Source organism: Pseudophryne corroboree, chromosome 2 (assembly GCF_028390025.1).
Source record: "Pseudophryne corroboree isolate aPseCor3 chromosome 2, aPseCor3.hap2, whole genome shotgun sequence".
NCBI lineage: Eukaryota > Metazoa > Chordata > Amphibia > Anura > Myobatrachidae > Pseudophryne > Pseudophryne corroboree.
Window position 1 is genome coordinate 65,722,907 of NC_086445.1, and position 17,516 is coordinate 65,740,422.

A 17,516-nucleotide genomic window follows, 5' to 3' on the forward strand; every position below is an offset into this window, starting at 1 on the left:
GGGACTCTTGCCTGCCGTAATGTGTAAAATGGGGACACTTGCCTGCCGTAATGTGCTAAATGGGGACACTTGCCTGCCGTAATGTGCTAAATGGGGAGTCTTGCCTGCCGTAATGTGCTAAATGGGGAGTCTTGCCTGCCGTACTGTGTAAAATGGGGAGTCTTGCCTGCCGTACTGTTTAAAATGGGGACACTTGCCTGCCGCATTGTGTAAAATGGGGACACTTGCCTGTCGCACCGTGTAAAATGGGGACACTTGCCTGTCGCACTGTGTAAAATGGGGACACTTGCCTGCAGCACTGTGTAAAATGGGGACACTTGCCTGTCGCACTGTGTAAAATGGGGACACTTGCCTGTCGCACTGTGTAAAATGGGGACACTTGCCTGTCGCACTGTGTAAAATGGGGACACTTGCCTGCAGCACTGTGTAAAATGGGGACACTTGCCTGTCGCACTGTGTAAAATGGGGACACTTGCCTGCAGCACTGTGTAAAATGGGGACTTTTTATTTACTTTTTTTTCCCCAGACGAGGCCATGACCATTCTAATGAGACCACGCCCATTTTAATAAGGCTTTTTTACGGTCAATGGGGGGGGGGGGGGGGGGGGGCGCATTTTGAAATCTCGCACTGGGAGCCAAATTGGCTAGAAACAGCCCTGGCCCTATCTCATTGCTGTGCCTGCTGTGGGTTGGGGCGTGGCCTAATCGCGGGACGCGCGGCCACGCCCCCTTATGCAAATTCCGATTTTTATTTTTATTTTTTAATGGGATTTTGGCCCCTCAGCTAGGGCTAAATCCAGAGGAGGTGCTCGCTCCCCCCTACACACCCGCACAGGCAGAAGCAAGCAGGGAGACTGCTGCCTCCCTGTAACACCACAGACCTGCCAACACGCAGCAGCGTGTGCTGACAGTAGCACATTGCTGCCGTTGTTGCTGGCAGGACGGGGGGGGGGGGGGGGGGGGGGGGGGGGGGAGCTTCTGAGCTGGGACAGAGCTACTCCAGCCGGGGGCCCCCCTAAAACTGTGGGGCCAACGGTACGTACCCCCTGCCCCCCCCCCCCCCCCCTTAATCCGGCTCTGCTGCTGGAACCCCCCCTTAATCCGTACTCCCCGATGCCCCCTCTCCCTCTGTCTCCACTATTCACCGCTGCTCTGCTAAGCAGAATAACGAGTACAGGAGCTTTCCAACTGCCCCCCCCCCCACCGCGGGACACTGCGACCCGCGGGTGGGACAGCCCCAAAAAAATGGGACTGTCCCGCGAAAATCGGGACATTTGGGAGGTATGGGGGTGTGTGAGGGGTAGGTCATACAGACAGACGGGCACCGGCTCACTGTGTGCTTGACCCCCCACATCGGCATACTCAGCAGGGTCTCTCTGGCGCGGAGGAGCGTCACTTTCTGGCACACTCCACGCTTCTTAGCTGCAGTTTTGTGGGGCACCTGCCGCTGTGCAGGTTCCGTACTGCCTCTGTTATCTCCAACCCCGGCAACCCCACCGCTAGCTGCAGCGCTGCCACCCGCAGTGAGGTGCGCCCAGCTCATTCACACACTTTAGCTGGCGGGTAGCGCTGCAGAAATCCGAGCTGCTTGCAGGCTCCGACCCACTCCTCCCTCCAGCCGCAGTGTCTCGTGGGAGCTAACCAGTCACTCCCAGTCTCCCCTTACCACAGTGCCCGGCAGCCGCGAGGTCAGCGCCACGTGCATGCTATGACCCCCTCTTCCCTCCAGCCGCAGCATCTCCTGGGGGCTAACCAGTCATTTCCAGTCTCACCTTACCACAGTGCCCGGCAGCTGCGCGAGGTCTGCGGTGTGTGACTGAGGGGGGAGGGGGGGGGATGTGGACGGGCAGAGGAAGCAGGACTCCAGCCTGAGAGAGTCAGCCATGCCAAGTCTCCAGCAGCAGCAGATCCCAACAGGTTGGAGTGGAACAGCAGCAGTGACTCCGGTAAGACACATCTGTCTGTCACCACTGTTTTGTCCCTAATACCAATCTCTCCCGTGCCCTGTCATGTCCCTGTCACCCCTGGCCTTGCCCTGCCACCCTTATGCTGGCCCTGTCACCCTTATGCTGGCCCTGTCACCCCTATGCTGGCCCTGTCACCCCTATGCTGGCCCCGTCACCCCTATGCTGGCCCCGTCACCCCTATGCTGGCCCCGTCACCCCTATGCTGGCCCCGTCACCCCTATGCTGGCCCCGTCGCCCCTATGCTGGCCCCGTCGCCCCTATGCTGGCCCCGCCGCCCCTGTCCTGGTCCCGCCGCCCCTATCCTGTCCCTGTCATTTCTGTCCTGGCCCCGTCAACCCTGTCCTGGCCCCGTCAACCCTGTCCTGGCCCCGTCAACCCTGTCCTGGCCCCGTCAACCCTGTCCTGGCCCCGTCAACCCTGTCCTGGCCCCGTCAACCCTGTCCTGGCCCCGTCAACCCTGTCCTGGCCCCGTCAACCCTGTCCTGGCCCCGTTACTGCATACCCTCCAACTACCTTTTATGGCATGTACAGTACCCGCAGCGCCTCCAGACCTCTCCCCAATGCACCACACCACATGCGGCACTCCACCCCTCCCCCACATGCAGTGCCTCCAGACCCCCTACACCACCCGCGGCTCCCACTCCTCCGCCCCTTCACCACCCACAGCACCTCCAGGCCCCCTCCACCATTCAACCCCCTTATATGTCCCCCCCCCACACCTGCCCCCCTCCACCCGCAGCATCTGCAGACACCCTCCTCTATCCGCGGTCCCCCCCTCCCCCACCAATGGCACCGCCACACCTGCCCCTCCACCACCTGCAGCACCTCCAGGCCTCCTTTCCCATCCGCCGCACCACCCGTACCTGCCCCTACCCTACCCATGGTGCCTGCGGTCCCCTACCCCACCCCCGGCACTCCCGTCCCTTCCCATCCCACAGCACCTCCGGAACCCTTCACCCATCCACAACATCCCCACACTTGCCCCTCTCCCACCCGTGGCACCCCTGCCCCTCCCCCACCTGCAGTGCCTCCGGACCCCTCCCCCATCTGCATCCCCCACTCCTCTGCCCCTCCCCCACCACCTCCCGAACCTTCCCCATCCGGGCCCCACCCCCACTTCTGCCCCCCCTCCACCCGCAGCATCTACAGACACCATCCGCAGTCCCCCCCACACCCGCTACATTCTGTACATCGTGCCCTGCAGGTGCTGTTCACGCCGTCGCAAGGGGCTGCGCCTCCTTCACCATCGCACGCCCTTTCATTGTGCAATATTTAACCACTAACAAAGGAATGCAGGTAATACTCCATGTAATACAAATATTAAACCCCAGAAAGGCATGCAAGGGTTAAGGGGGCGTAGCCCCTCGCGACGGTGTGAAGAACTGACCACAAAAGGGGTGGATTTGTTTTTAGTTTACACCCTGCCAGTATTTTAAGATGGATAATAAAATTATATGGTTATATCTCTACATCCACACTTCTGTAATTGAAGATGGCACTAATGGCTCATTCATTCCTAGACATCTTTGACACTTGCTTATGTAGCCAACATGTTCGCATACCTCCCAACACGACCATCTCCAGGAGGGACACAATGCTCTGCTTCTGGACTTCTCTTAATTTATGATTGCCATCACCTGTGCTGAACAGGTTAATGGAGAAGAAAGGAGTTTCATTACAGGTGATGGCAATCATAGATTAAGAGGGAAGTCCAGGAGCAGAGCATTCTGTCCATCCTGGAGAGGGTCATGTTGGGAGGTATGATGTTGGTGTTACATTGTCTGCCGTATTCTGACCCCTTGACGTTAAAGTTAGCAATTTGCAGATTATGGAGTATGTGAAAATACTGATGTTAAAAAGGTATCCAGTACACTCTAAACCATACCTCCCAACAGGACTCTCTCCAGGAGGGACACAATGCTCTGCTCCTGTACATTTCTTATTGTATGATTGTCGCCACCTGTTTTGAACAGGTAAATGGATAAGAAAGGTGTTTCAGCACAGGTAATGGTGATCATAAATTAAGAGAGAAATCCAGGAGCAGAGCATTCTGTCCCTCCTGGAGAGGGTCATGTTGGGAGGTATGTCTAAACCAGTGGTTCTCAGGACCCCACACACAGTTCACGTTTTCCAGGTCACCCAGCAGGTGTACTCATTAGTCAGTTACCAATTTTAAAAGATCCACAGGTGGAACTAATGATTTCACTTGTGATTCTGTGTGGAGACCTGGAAAACGTGCACTGTGTGGGGTCCTGAGGACAGAGTTGGAGAACCTGTAGACCAGTGGTTCCCAACCGCGGTCCTCAGAGCCGGCCCTAGGCATAGGCAAATGCCTAGGGCATTTGGAATGCCATGGGGCACAAGCAGATTCTGCTGATTAAAATGATATGCGGCATGCTTATATTGTGTGTGCGATTGTGGCTGTATCTGCATATGAAATGCTACATTACAGTGTATTCCTGGAAATCACTGTATTTCGTATGCAGATACAGCCACAGTCGCATACAGAATATAGACATGCTACATATTTTTTTTATTAGTAGAAGCTGGTTGTACGTTCTAGTCACATAGCAATGAAAACTAGATGCATTTTCTGCAAAAAAAGGCACCCAACGTTAGCAGAGCTGGACGGGAGCCACATGGCATATTTAGGCAAGATGTATCAGGACACCTCTGTATCCAAGCAGAGGAAGAGGTCACAGTGTTAGCGGCCATGTGAGTGCCGTGTGTGGGTAGGTTCGTTGTGCAATAGTGTTCAGCATATGTGTAAGGGGCATTATGTGTACAAGGACATTAATAATAAGAATTTACTTACCGATAATTCTATTTCTCATAGTCCGTAGTGGATGCTGGGAACTCCGTAAGGACCATGGGGAATAGCGGCTCCGCAGGAGACTGGGCACAAAAGTAAAGCTTTAGGACTACCTGGTGTGCACTGGCTCCTCCCCCTATGACCCTCCTCCAAGCCTCAGTTAGGATACTGTGCCCGGACGAGCGTACACAATAAGGAAGGATTTATGAATCCCGGGTAAGACTCATACCAGCCACACCGATCACACCGTACAACCTGTGATCTGAATCCAGTTAACAGCATGATAACAGAGGAGCCTCTGGAAAGATGGCTCACAACCACAATAACCCGATTTTTGTAACAATAACTATGTACAAGTATTGCAGACAATCCGCACTTGGGATGGGCGCCCAGCATCCACTACGGACTATGAGAAATAGAATTATCGGTAAGTAAATTCTTATTTTCTCTGACGTCCTAGTGGATGCTGGGAACTCCGTAAGGACCATGGGGATTATACCAAAGCTCCCAAACGGGCGGGAGAGTGCGGATGACTCTGCAGCACCGAATGAGAGAACTCCAGGTCCTCCTCAGCCAGGGTATCAAATTTGTAGAATTTAGCAAACGTGTTTGCCCCTGACCAAGTAGCTGCTCGGCAAAGTTGTAAAGCCGAGACCCCTCGGGCAGTCGCCCAAGATGAGCCCACTTTCCGTGTGGAATGGGCTTTTACAGATTTTGGCTGTGGCAGGCCTGCCACAGAATGTGCAAGCTGAATTGTGCTACAAATCCAACGAGCAATAGTCTGCTTAGAAGCAGGAGCACCCAGCTTGTTGGGTGCATACAGGATAAACAGCGAGTCAGATTTTCTGACTCCAGCCGTCCTGGAAACATATTTTCAGGGCCCTGACTACGTCCAGCAACTTGGAGTCCTCCAAGTCCCTAGTAGCCGCAGGTACCACAATAGGCTGGTTCACGTGAAACGCTGAAAACAGCTTAGGGAGAAATTGAGGATGAGTCCTCAATTCCGCCCTGTCTGGAAGATCAGATAAGGGCCTTTACAGGATAAAGCCCCCAATTCCGACACGCGCCTGGCCGAGGCCAGGGCCAACAACATGACCACTTTCCATGTGAGATATTTTAACTCCACAGATTCAAGTGGTTCAAACCAATGTGACTTTAGGAACCCCAAAACTACATTGAGATCCCAAGGTGCCACTGGAGGCACAAAAGGAGGCTGTATATGCAGTACCCCTTTTACAAAACGTCTGAACTTCAGGAACTGAAGTTAGTTCTTTCTGGAAGAAAATTGACAGGGCCGAAATTTGAACCTTAATGGACCCCAATTTTAGGCACATAGACACTCCTGTTTACAGGAAATGCAGGAATCGACCTAGTTGAAAATTCCTCCATCGGGGCCTTACTGGCCTCGCACCCCGCAACATATTTTCGCCAAATGCGGTGATAATGCTTTGCGGTTACATCCTTCCTGGCTTGATCAGGGTAGGGATGACTTCATCCGGAATGCCTTTTTCCTTCAGGATCCGGCGTTCAACCGCCCTGCCGTTAAACGCAGCCACGGTAAGTCTTGGAATAGACAGGGTCCTTGCTGGAGCAGGTCCCTTCTTAGAGGTAGAGGCCACGGGTCCTCCGTGAGCATCTCTTGAAGTTCCGGGTACCAAGTCCTTCTTGGCCAATCCGGAGCCACGAGTATAGTTCTTACTCCCCTCCGTCTTACAATTCTCAGTACTTTTGGTATGAGAGGAAGAGGAGGGAACACATACACTGACTGGTACACCCACGGTGTTACCAGAGCGTCCACAGCTATTGCCTGAGGTTCCCTTGACCTGGCGCAATACCTGTCCAATTTTTTGTTTAGGCGGGACGCCATCATGTCCACCTTTGGTTTTTCCCAATGGTTTACAATCATGTGGAAGACTTCTGGGTGAAGTCCCCACTCTCCCGGGTGGAGGCTGTGCCTGCTGAGGAAGTCTGCTTCCCAGTTGTCCACTCCCGGAATGAATACTGCTGACAGTGCTATCCCATGATTTTCCGCCCAGCGAAGAATCCTTGTAGCTTCTGCCATTGACTGCTTCTTGTGCCACCCTGTCTGTTTACATGGGTGACTGCCGTGATGTTGTCCGACTGGATCAACACCGGCTGACCTTGAAGCAGAGGTCTTGCTAAGCTGAGAGCATTGTAAATGGCCCTTAGCTCCAGGATATTTATGTGAAATGATGTCTCCAGGCTTGACCATAAGCCCTGGAAATTTCTTCCCTGTGTGACTGCTCCCCAGCCTCGCAGGCTGGCATCCGTGGTCACCAGGACCCAGTCCTGAATGCCGACTCTGCGGCCCTCTGGAAGATGAGCACTCTGCAACCACCACAGGAGGGACACCCTTGTCCTTGGTGACCGGGTTATCCGCTGATGCATCTTTAGATGCGACCCGGACCATTTGTCCAGCAGGTCCCACTGGAAAGTTCTTGCGTGGAATCTGCCGAATGGCTTTTCTTCGTAGGAAGCTACCATTTTTCCCAGAACCCTTGTGCATTGATGCACTGAGACTTGGTTCGGTTTTAGGAGGTTCCTGACTAGCTCGGATAACTCCCTGGCTCTCTCCTCCGGGAGAAACACCTTTTTGTGAACTGTGTCCAGAATCATCCCTAAGAACAGAAAACGAGTCGTCGGAACCAGCTGCGATTTTGGAATATTGAGAATCCAATCGTGCTGTCGCAACACTACCTGAGATAGTGCTACACCGACCTCCAACTGTTCCCAGAATCTTACCCTTATCAGGAGATCGTCCAAGTAAGGGATAACTAAAACTCCCTTCCTTCGAAGGAGTATCATCATTTCGGCCATTACCTTGGTAAAGACCCGGGGTGCCGTGGACCATCCAAACGGCAGCGTCTGAAACGGATAGTGACAGTTCTGTACCACAAACCTGAGGTACCCTTGGTGAGAAGGGTAAATTTGGACATGAAGGTAAGCATCCTTGATGTCCAGAGACACCATGTAGTCCCCTTCTCTCGAATTTGAACCTCTGTATGTAAGTGTTCAAAGATTTTAGATTTAAAATCGGTCTCACCGAACCGTCCAACTTCGGTACCACAACAGTGTGGAGTAATACTCCTTTCCCTGTTGCAGAAGGGGTACCTTAATTATCACCTGCTGGGAATACAGCTTGTGAATGGCTTCCAACACTGCCTCCCTGTCTGCTTGTAAAGCCCCAGCGTCATTCTGAGGGCTTGGCAGAGGCGGGGGAGGGCTTCTGTTCCTGGGAACTGGCTGATTTCTGCAGCCGTTTCCCTCTCTGTCACGGGGCAGAAATGAGGAACCTTTTGCCCACGTGCCCTTATGGGAACGAAAGGACTGCGCCTGATAATACGGCGTCTTCTTATGTTGAGAGGCGACCTGGGGTAAAAACGTGGATTTCCCAGCTGTTGCCATGACCACCAGGTCTGAAAGACCGACCCCAAATAACTCCTACCCTTTATAAAGGCAATACTTCCATATGCCATTTGGAATCCGCATCACCTGACCACTGTCGTGTCCATAACCCTCTTCTGGCAGAAATGGACAGCGCACTTACTCTTGATGCCAGTTGGCAAATATCCCGCTGTGCATCACACATATATAGAAATGCATCTTTTAAATGCTCTACAGGCAATAATATACTGTCCCTATCTAGGGTATCAATATTTTCAGTCAGGGAATCCGACCACGCCAACCCAGCACTGCACATCCAGGCTGAGGCGATTGCTGGTCGCAGTATAACACCAGTATGTGTGTAAATACATTTTAGGATACCCTCCTGCATTCTATCAGCAGGATCCTTAAGGGCGGCCATCTCAGGAGAGGGTAGAGCCCTTGTTTTGACAAGCGTGTGAGCGCTTTATCCCCCCTAGGGGGTGTTTCCCAACGCACCCTAACCTCTGGCGGGAAAGGATATATGCCAATAACTTTTTAGAAATTATCAGTTTTTTATCGGGGGAAACCCACGCTTCATCACACACCTCATTTAATTTCTCAGATTCAGGAAAACTACAGGTAGTTTTTCCTCACTGAACATAATACCCCTATTGGTGGTACTCGTATTATCAGAAATGTGTAAAACATTTTCCATTGCCTCAATCATGTAACGTGTGGCCCTACTGGAAGTCATATTTGTCTCTTCCCCGTCGACACTGGAGTCAGTATCCGTGTCGGCGTCTGTATTTGCCATCTGAGGTAACGGGCGCTTTAGAGCCCCTGACGGCCTATGAGACGTCTGGACAGGCACAAGCTGAGTAGCCGGCTGTCTCATGTCAATCACTGTCTTTTGTAAAGAGCTGACACTGTCATGTAATTCCTTCCAGCAGTTTATCCACTCAGGTGTCGACCCCCTAGGGGGGTGACATCCCTATTACAGGCAATTTGCTCCGTACCGACACAGCACACACACAGGGAATGCTCTGATAGAGGACAGGACCCCACTAGCCCTTTGGGGAGACAGAGGGAGAGTTTGCCAGCACACACCAGAGCGCTATATATCCTTATATAAGTGTTTTTCCCCTTATAGCTGCTGTATTGTTTATACTGCGCCTAATTAGTGCCCCCCTCTCTTTTTTAACCCTTTCTGTAGTGTAGTGACTGCAGGGGAGAGCCAGGGAGCTTCCCTCCAACGGAGCTGTGAGGGAAAATGGCGCCAGTGTGCTGAGGAGATAGGCTCCGCCCCCTTCTCAGCGGCCTTTTCTCCCGTTTTTCAGTGTAATCTGGCAGGGGTTAAAATTCATCCATATAGCCCTGGGGGCTATATGTGATGTATTTTCGCCAGCCAAGGTGTTTTTATTGCTGCTCAGGGCGCCCCCCCCCTAGCGCCCTGCACCCTCAGTGACCGAAGTGTGAAGTGTGCTGAGGAGCAATGGCGCACAGCTGCAGTGCTGTGCACTACCTTGGTGAAGACAGGATGTCTTCTGCCGCCGATTTTCCGGACCTCTTCTTGCTTCTGTCTCTGTAAGGGGGCCGGCGGCGCGGCTCTGGGACCGGGCTCCATGGCTGGGCCTGTGTTCGATCCCTCTGGATCTAATGGTGTCCAGTAGCCTAAGAAGCCCAATCCACTCTGCACGCAGGTGAGTTCGCTTCTTCTCCCCTTAGTCCCTCGATGCAGTGAGCCTGTTGCCAGCAGGTCTCACTGAAAATAAAAAAACCTAAAACTAAAAACTTTTCACTAAGCAGCTCAGGAGAGCCCCTAGTGTGCACCCTTCTCGTTCGGGCACAAAAATCTAACTGAGGCTTGGAGGAGGGTCATAGGGGGAGGAGCCAGTGCACACCAGGTAGTCCTAAAGCTTTACTTTTGTGCCCAGTCTCCTGCGGAGCCGCTATTCCCCATGGTCCTTACGGAGTTCCCAGCATCCACTAGGACGTCAGAGAAAAAATGTTAGCATAATATGTAAGGCGTATTATGCTTATAAGGACATTAATAAGGTGTGTCATATGTGTAAGGTGTCAGGCTCCGGAGCCGTACCTCCGGCAGGTGCTCACGGGGATTGCCGTCCCGCTGGTTGCTGCGGCGGCAAAGCGCTGTTGGCGGCGGGTTCTCCTGGACGGATGTGCGGCTACCGAGGGCCTGGAGAGCTGGGCGCTGCGGCGGTGATCGCTGCAGAATGGTCCTCTAGTGTGACACAGTATAGTGTGTCAGAGTCAGAAGCTGGCTAAAGCTGTGTGCTAACAGCTAAGTATGTCTCCTGTGCTGGGGGCAGCCATGTTGGAGACCAGAGCATTACCAATTAAGTTCCCATTCTGTGTCCAGCCAATCCTGCGTGTTCTTCCCTTACAAAAGGGGGATGGCCCAGAGGGAGAGTGCCAGTGCTTCATGTTACCTCCTTGTGAAAGGTTCTCCAGCTCTGTACTCCCAGGTTACTTCTGGTGCCCTGGTCCTGGTTGCTCTCATCTATCGGTTACCTAAACGCTGCTGCAGTCCTGCTGTCTAAGTCCGTCGCCACTCGTGGAAGCGCCCACGGGGTCCCAGGTCGTAGAGGAGCTCTAGGTGCTAACGGCAGTTCTCTCAGATGTCTTCATTTCTTCAAAGTCCAAGTTCTTCAGCCTCGTCTTTCAGTTCTTCTTTACCGCAGTTCTTCAGCTTCACTCTTCAAGTCATTTAACCATAGACTCTAGTTCTTCCAGTTTCGTCAATTTCTCCAATATTCGTGCGCAGCCTATTATTCATTAAAACTACAGATACCTTCCTACAGATTCCACCTTTTCCTTCACGCCCTCCGGCCAACGTTAACAATTAGTTAGGCCTCCACCCCATGAGGAGGAATTACATTCAGCCACCTCGTTTACTCTCCTCACACGTAGCTGTCCCTTCAGCCAAAACTCAGTTGTCGGAACCCCAACTTACACTGAGCGTAACATAAGGGGCATTACTGTGTGGTATTAGGTGTATAAAGGCATTACTAATGTGTGGCATTATGTGTATAAGGTGCTCTACTGTGTGGCGTAATGTATAGAAGAGGCACTACTGTGTGGTCTAATGTGAATAAAGAGCAATATGGTGTGGCGTAATTTGAATTGGGGGCACTATTGTGTGGCCATGCCTCTTCCCAAAAGAACATGCCCTCTTTTGGGCTGCGCGCTGAATGTCCGCACTGTTCCTATTAAAAACATAGGGGGTAGGAGCACCAAAATGAGAACTGCTATGATTGAGGGGTGATGGGAAAGGGGTGCTGGGTCAGAGGCGGAACTAGCAGCGGTGCTAGGGGGCACCAGCCAAAATCTTGCCTTGGGCATCATATTGATTAGGGCCGGCTCTGGCGGTCCTCAAGTACCCCCAACAGTTCATATTTTCCAGATCTTCTCACAGGATTGCAAGTGAAATAATTTGCTCCACCTGTGGGTCTTTTAAAATGTGTCAGTGAGTAATGAATACACTTGTGCACCTGCTAGGTGACCTGGAAAACATGAACTGTTGGGGGAACTTGAGGACAGAGGTTGGAAACCACTGCCCTAGACACAAATATGACAAAACATGCAACAAGAATATACTAATGCCACTGCCATCCCCCCAAAAGATATTTCTGACACTATGCTCCTTGATCGCTACACCACCTCTGTGCATGCACCGTGTAACACATGCACCGTCGGTGTTTCAACCATTTGCTCCTAAACACTGGAAAACTGACAAAAACAAAACAAAATAAACAAACATAGTCGTTTAGACATTGATTTAATTAGTGATTTTTTGGATCCAACCGTGTGTCTATTTCCCAGTGTTTTGGAGTAAGTGGTCGTTTGTCATTTACTCCCATACATTACCAGATTTTCATTCCAACCAGCCAGATTGGACAGATGATCTGCCAGATAATTGTATAGTGCTTGGGTCTTCAACCTTTGGCCCTCCAGCTGCTGTGAAACTACACATCCCAGCATGCCCTGCCACAGTTTTGCTATTAAGGCATGCTAAAAATGAGGCAGGTCATGCTGGGATGTGTAGTTCCACAGCCGCTGGAGGGCCGCAGGTTGAAGACCCATGGTATAGTGTATGCCCAGCTTAAAGAATGATTTTTGGACACATTTTTTTCAAAAGGCCTGTGGCGTCCGGTCGCACATTTTAACAGTGAAGTCATAGTAATTACAGTGTAATGATATTGATCCCGGACACTACACGTGTGGGTTCATAAGGTCACGCCTGTGTAGCACCATTTTCAGAAAACGGCCCCATTAGCTCAGACTGTTGCTGCGAGGACAAAACAGCCAACGCCATCTTCAGGGGACGTTAGCCAAACGGGGCTGGATAATGGGGACTGTGTTCTGGAAACATGCGACAGCAATTTGCCCTAGTTAGCCTAACGCAGGAGCGGTCTCCGCCCAAGTACGTACACCATACAGAAACTGCAGTTTGCACATGATTTGTAGATACCATATAAAAGGAACGGGCTACACCATAATACACAAATTATATAGTATACTATACAGTAGTGTAATTTATGTATAGTTATAAAGCACTACAGGAAGGGCAGAACAAAGTAGCACACACTATACACACAGATGCGGCAAGCACCAGTCATAGCCCTACTGTATGCCCACAGCACTGTAAAGGGGTTGGGTATGCGTTACCACTGGGCCGAAACTAGGATTTTCGTCACCCGGGGCAAGGCAGTAATTTGGCGCCCGCCCCCAAAACACCCCCCCCCCAAAAAAAAAAAAAAAACACCTTGTCAGACGAAAATACTTAGATTATGAAAAAATTTGAAGGAAAAAAAAAAAGGGGGATACTATTGGACAATATTCCCCCATATGCCCTATGCGTCCCCATACATTGCACTATATCATAACACTTCATCACTGCAACACATTCCCCTATCCACTGCACTACACCACATCCTCTACACCCTGAACTACATCACTACACTACATGCCCCTGTATACTACACCAAATCCCCCCCCATCTGGGAGGCAAAGCGGAGGTTGATACTGCTACCTGGGAGCACAGTGCCGATAATAAAGTCTGTCTTTAAACTCACCACAAAGCTGCTGTAGTGATATTCGGTGAGAGTTGGATGTTGTCCAGGCTCTAAGTTTCCACTGTCAAGTGGACAGCTAGCAAAGTGAACCTTTGATTTCTGTAAGATCGGTGACTGCACCTGTTAGCAAGCATAAGCCTGGGGCAGTGTGGTGTAGCCTACAGCTTGTTATCAGTTGGTGCTGGGCAGGCAGCCGGAATCATAGCCTGCTGCAGCACTGCATGGCAAAGACGAGAGTTTAAGACAGTAGCATATGAGAGATCCCAGGTATTGAAGCTCACCTGCACAGCATCGGAGGCAGCTGCAGCCAGACAGGTGGGTCAGAGACACTGCCCCGGGAGCTGTCTGCTGTCTCACTGGAGCAGCACAACACTGTTGGTAAAAAAAACAAAAAACCCTGCTCCTCTGTAACTCCTCAGCGCCCCCTCAAATCCTGCACCTGGGGCGCATGCCCCCTTAGCCCCCCCCCCCTAGTTACGGCCCACCAGTAGCCGGGATCCTGGCGGTCAGCATCCCGACGCCGCAGAATGCTGGCACGGGGACGAGCGGAATGAAGCCTCTTGCAGACTCGGTGGTGAGCTGCACTCGCCATAGGTTCTATTCCCACCATACTTGCCTACCTGACCCTCTCCATGAGGGAGAAAATGCTCTGTTCCTGGACTTTCCTGGTAATGTATGATTGCCATCACCTGTGGTGAGCTAGTTAATTGATAAGAAAGGTGTTTCACTTCAGGTGATGGCAATCATACATTACCAGGAAAGTCCAGGAACAGAGCATTTTCTCCCTCATGGAGAGGGTCAGGTAGGCAAGTATGATTCCCACTCTATGCGACTGTCTGGTAACAAAATGTAGGAAAATAGAGTAGTGGAACACAGACAAGACGTTGTGGGGGAGATGTACTAAGCAGAGAAAAAAAAAAAAAAGTTGAGAAGTTGTCATGGCAACCAATCAGCCGCTCTGTATAATTTTATAGTATGCAAATTATTAAGGTTACTTCAATGCTAATTGTTCCTTCATATTGTATAACAGTGTTTCACAACTTCAGTTCTCAGGGACCAATAACAGGGCATGTTTTCCAGATCTGCTAGTTTGTGTACAGGTGTAGTCATTACTGGCTGACACATGTTAAAGGTCACTGGTGATACGGAGGAGATCTGTAAAACATGCACTGACAGACATCCCAGAGGACTGCATTTGGGAAAGCTGGAGTAAAATACAGATTGCTGAATAACTTTATTGCCTATCCAGATTTATGAATGCTACAGAAGCCAATGACCGGTGCTAAGAGGAGAAACTCATCTTATTTACGAACATGTTTGACCACAGGAATATTCCACTCCTAATCATTTCAGAAATATTTAGCAGGTGCCTAACAATTAGGTTGCCGCTATGAGGACAGCTGAAGTTTACGACATCTGGGAGAAAAAATAATTAGCTACATAATAATAAAAAAATATAAAATAAATAAATTAAAAAAATTAAAAAAAAAAAAAGGGGAGGGAGGAGGAAAAACCAAAACAGTTTGGATATTAATATGGAAACTATAACACGGTGTCTGAAATACTGTACAATTACCATAGAGGACAGGTAACCAACATGGCTCCGTAGCAGCTAGGGAACTGCAATTCCCAGCATACCCCAACAGTTACTCTGCAGAATAGATTGTCAGCCAGTAGCAGTCGTGTTCTTGTGGAGCTACAAGTCCCAACATGCTGCTGACTCTATGTGCACTATATTGGGATCCTAAATCCATATTAATATTCTATTATGGGATTATAAAGCCTTTATCTGGGGACTTACCTGCCAGGAGGAGAAGAAGGATGCTGGGCTGAGGAGGACGGTGCTGGTTGGGTGGGTCCCCCCAAAGAACTCATCAGAACAGATGTCACACTGCTGGGCATCTCTCCAGTCCCAGAAGGGAATGGTGAAGTCCTCATCACCAGTAATCTTCTGGATCTGTTGCTCCCAGTGGAGCAGGTAGAATCTGTGCCAGGGAAGAAAAGCTGGGGCTTCATGGGCAAAGTCAATGTTTCTCCACACCTGGTCTCCTTCCAGGAAGGCATCCCTGGAGGCATAATAATGTATCCACACAAACAGGTCATAGACATTGATATCTGCAAAGAGGGGGTTGGTACCATTGCCCATCTGGGCATAGGTCCCAGTGGCAATGACATAGTCTGTGCTGATGGTGCGCTTGGCCAGGTTAAGGTAGGCAATAAACTTGTCCTTCTCAGCAGTGCTCATCCTATAGATTTCCTTCCTCACCATCACCTTCCTCACGGTGCAGTTTGGCCCGGTGTAGCCAAACTTGCAGTCCCCACAATTGAAGCCCATGAAGTTGCCCACACACTGGCAAGTCCTGTTGTAGAAGACAATGGGCCAGTTTTCTCTATCGTCAATCCCAGAAAAAGGAAACTGTGGACCCACAGAGGAGTTGGACAGGACCACGTCCTGGCACGCCCCCCTCCCGGAGACCTCTCCACAAGGAGAACCATCTCCAGACCAGGCTGGGCAGCACTCCTTGCTCTGGAGGACCTCTGCCGAGCTGCATGCCCGGGGGAACTGCCCATAAGATGAGGGCAGCAACAATAGCAGGGTGCCAACTGCAAGAAGCATCACACGACCCATCATGATGGGTTCCCTACTTTGGGAACTCCTCAGAGCTCCAGAACAAACTGAGGAAAGAGGCTTCACTCCTCTTGCTCCACTTACTAATTGGGCTAATCACGTGTCCAGGTTTATATCACTCTGTGCTGCCTCACTCCCAGGGAAACAAATGGATGATCACACCCCTCATTATTAGCACTGATGGACGAAGGAATGTGAAAAGTCTTTTTTTTTTTTCATACCAACAAACCAGAAAACTTTTCTAACGGAGCTGCCAACTTTTAAAAGTGAAATTAAGCATCTTGTCACAACATTAATTATCCTTAAAGGGCTGTTTGTTTTTCTCATTAAAAAGGGCAGATGAATGTAATCACAGGCAAATTAGATCAGGGCTTTAAGAAGAGTGGAACTGATGGGTTTAACAAGCCAGGGACACCATGTGATACACCACGGGCTCCCCTCATTCATAAAACAGGACTGACTTTTACAATACTTTAAAAAAATAAAAATAAGAAAGAAACTTTGGTCCTTATATAATGAGGGTTACATGCAAATCAAATTGCTAGTATTGCTACTTTGTTACATGTCTGGGATGGTGGTATATTTCCAGAGACCTGTGAGTGATCAGTGAATTTCTTCTTGCAATTACTATAACCTGGCTCAGTTAATGGGATTTTTTTTTCCTTTTAACCACTTAACTATTTTTTTCCTCAAAAAACACTCAGAAATTGTCGTTGTTTTTTTTATGAGTGAATTAGGTGAATTTAACCTTATCCAAATGCTTTTATAAAAGAAAAAATATATATTGTCTTTTTAAATATTTTTTTTCTCAAATATCGGAACATCAGTCGGGAAGATTGGTAACATTGGAACATCGGTAACATCTCGACCATTGCAATGTTACTTTTCACACCCTAAACAGCTGCCAGGTACACAGAGGGGGGGCTTGGGTTTTTTTTTTGTACACTTTCCCAGAGGCTGCCATTGTCTGCAGCCGCTGGTTGGGGGGTCCTGCCGTGCTGACCGATCAGCAATAATCGGCAGCACGGCAACACTGAGGGGAGGGTGCAGGGCACCAGAGGGTGTGTCCCCCCCCCCCCCCCCCCCCGGACCCTCTGAGAGCAGCAGCGGAGGGAAGCACTGTTTATCTAACTGGTCGCATACTGTGCAACCAGGGCAGATAAAGCACTTGCTGGTATGGTCGCATCTGATGCCACCATGCCAGGCAAGTGGTTAAATCACTGTAATCCTAGATACACTCTGTGCAATAATCAGGTTGATTGGCCAGATATCGGGCAATGGGGTTGACTATGGCACAGTAAGTATACAGCACCCGGATCTGACGTTCATTCATAAGCAGATAACATCGGCTCCCAACATTATCGAAGGATCTGTGACCACCATTTGCATATTTGCAATTGGTGCAGGGGTCTGGGTGGCATGCAGCCATTTTTTTCAATGCTTACCCTTGAGTCCCGCGTCGGCAGCAGCGCTGCAGAAATCACTGGAAAAAGGGTGCGGAGGCCGTTTTCCTGGCGTTTCTCACATGCGTAGTAGGAAAATCACTGGGAAAATGGCCACTGCACCATTTTCCTGGAGACCTACACAGCCGCACTAGACTCTTAAACAGCGCTAGGGTCCCCTAG

The 17,516-nt window shown here is 50.3% G+C and overlaps 1 protein-coding gene across 1 annotated transcript in view; it reads right to left on the minus strand.

Moving 5' to 3' along the window:
• TYR (tyrosinase) overlaps positions 1–16,005 on the minus strand; it is a 49,892-nt gene extending 33,887 nt beyond the window's left edge. Inside the window, exon 1 of the mRNA XM_063951393.1 lies at positions 15,064–16,005. Coding sequence (XP_063807463.1) covers positions 15,064–15,894 — 831 coding nt within the window. The 5' untranslated portion in view covers positions 15,895–16,005. The remainder of the gene's footprint in view (positions 1–15,063) is intronic.
• Positions 16,006–17,516: the final 1,511 nt, after the last annotated feature.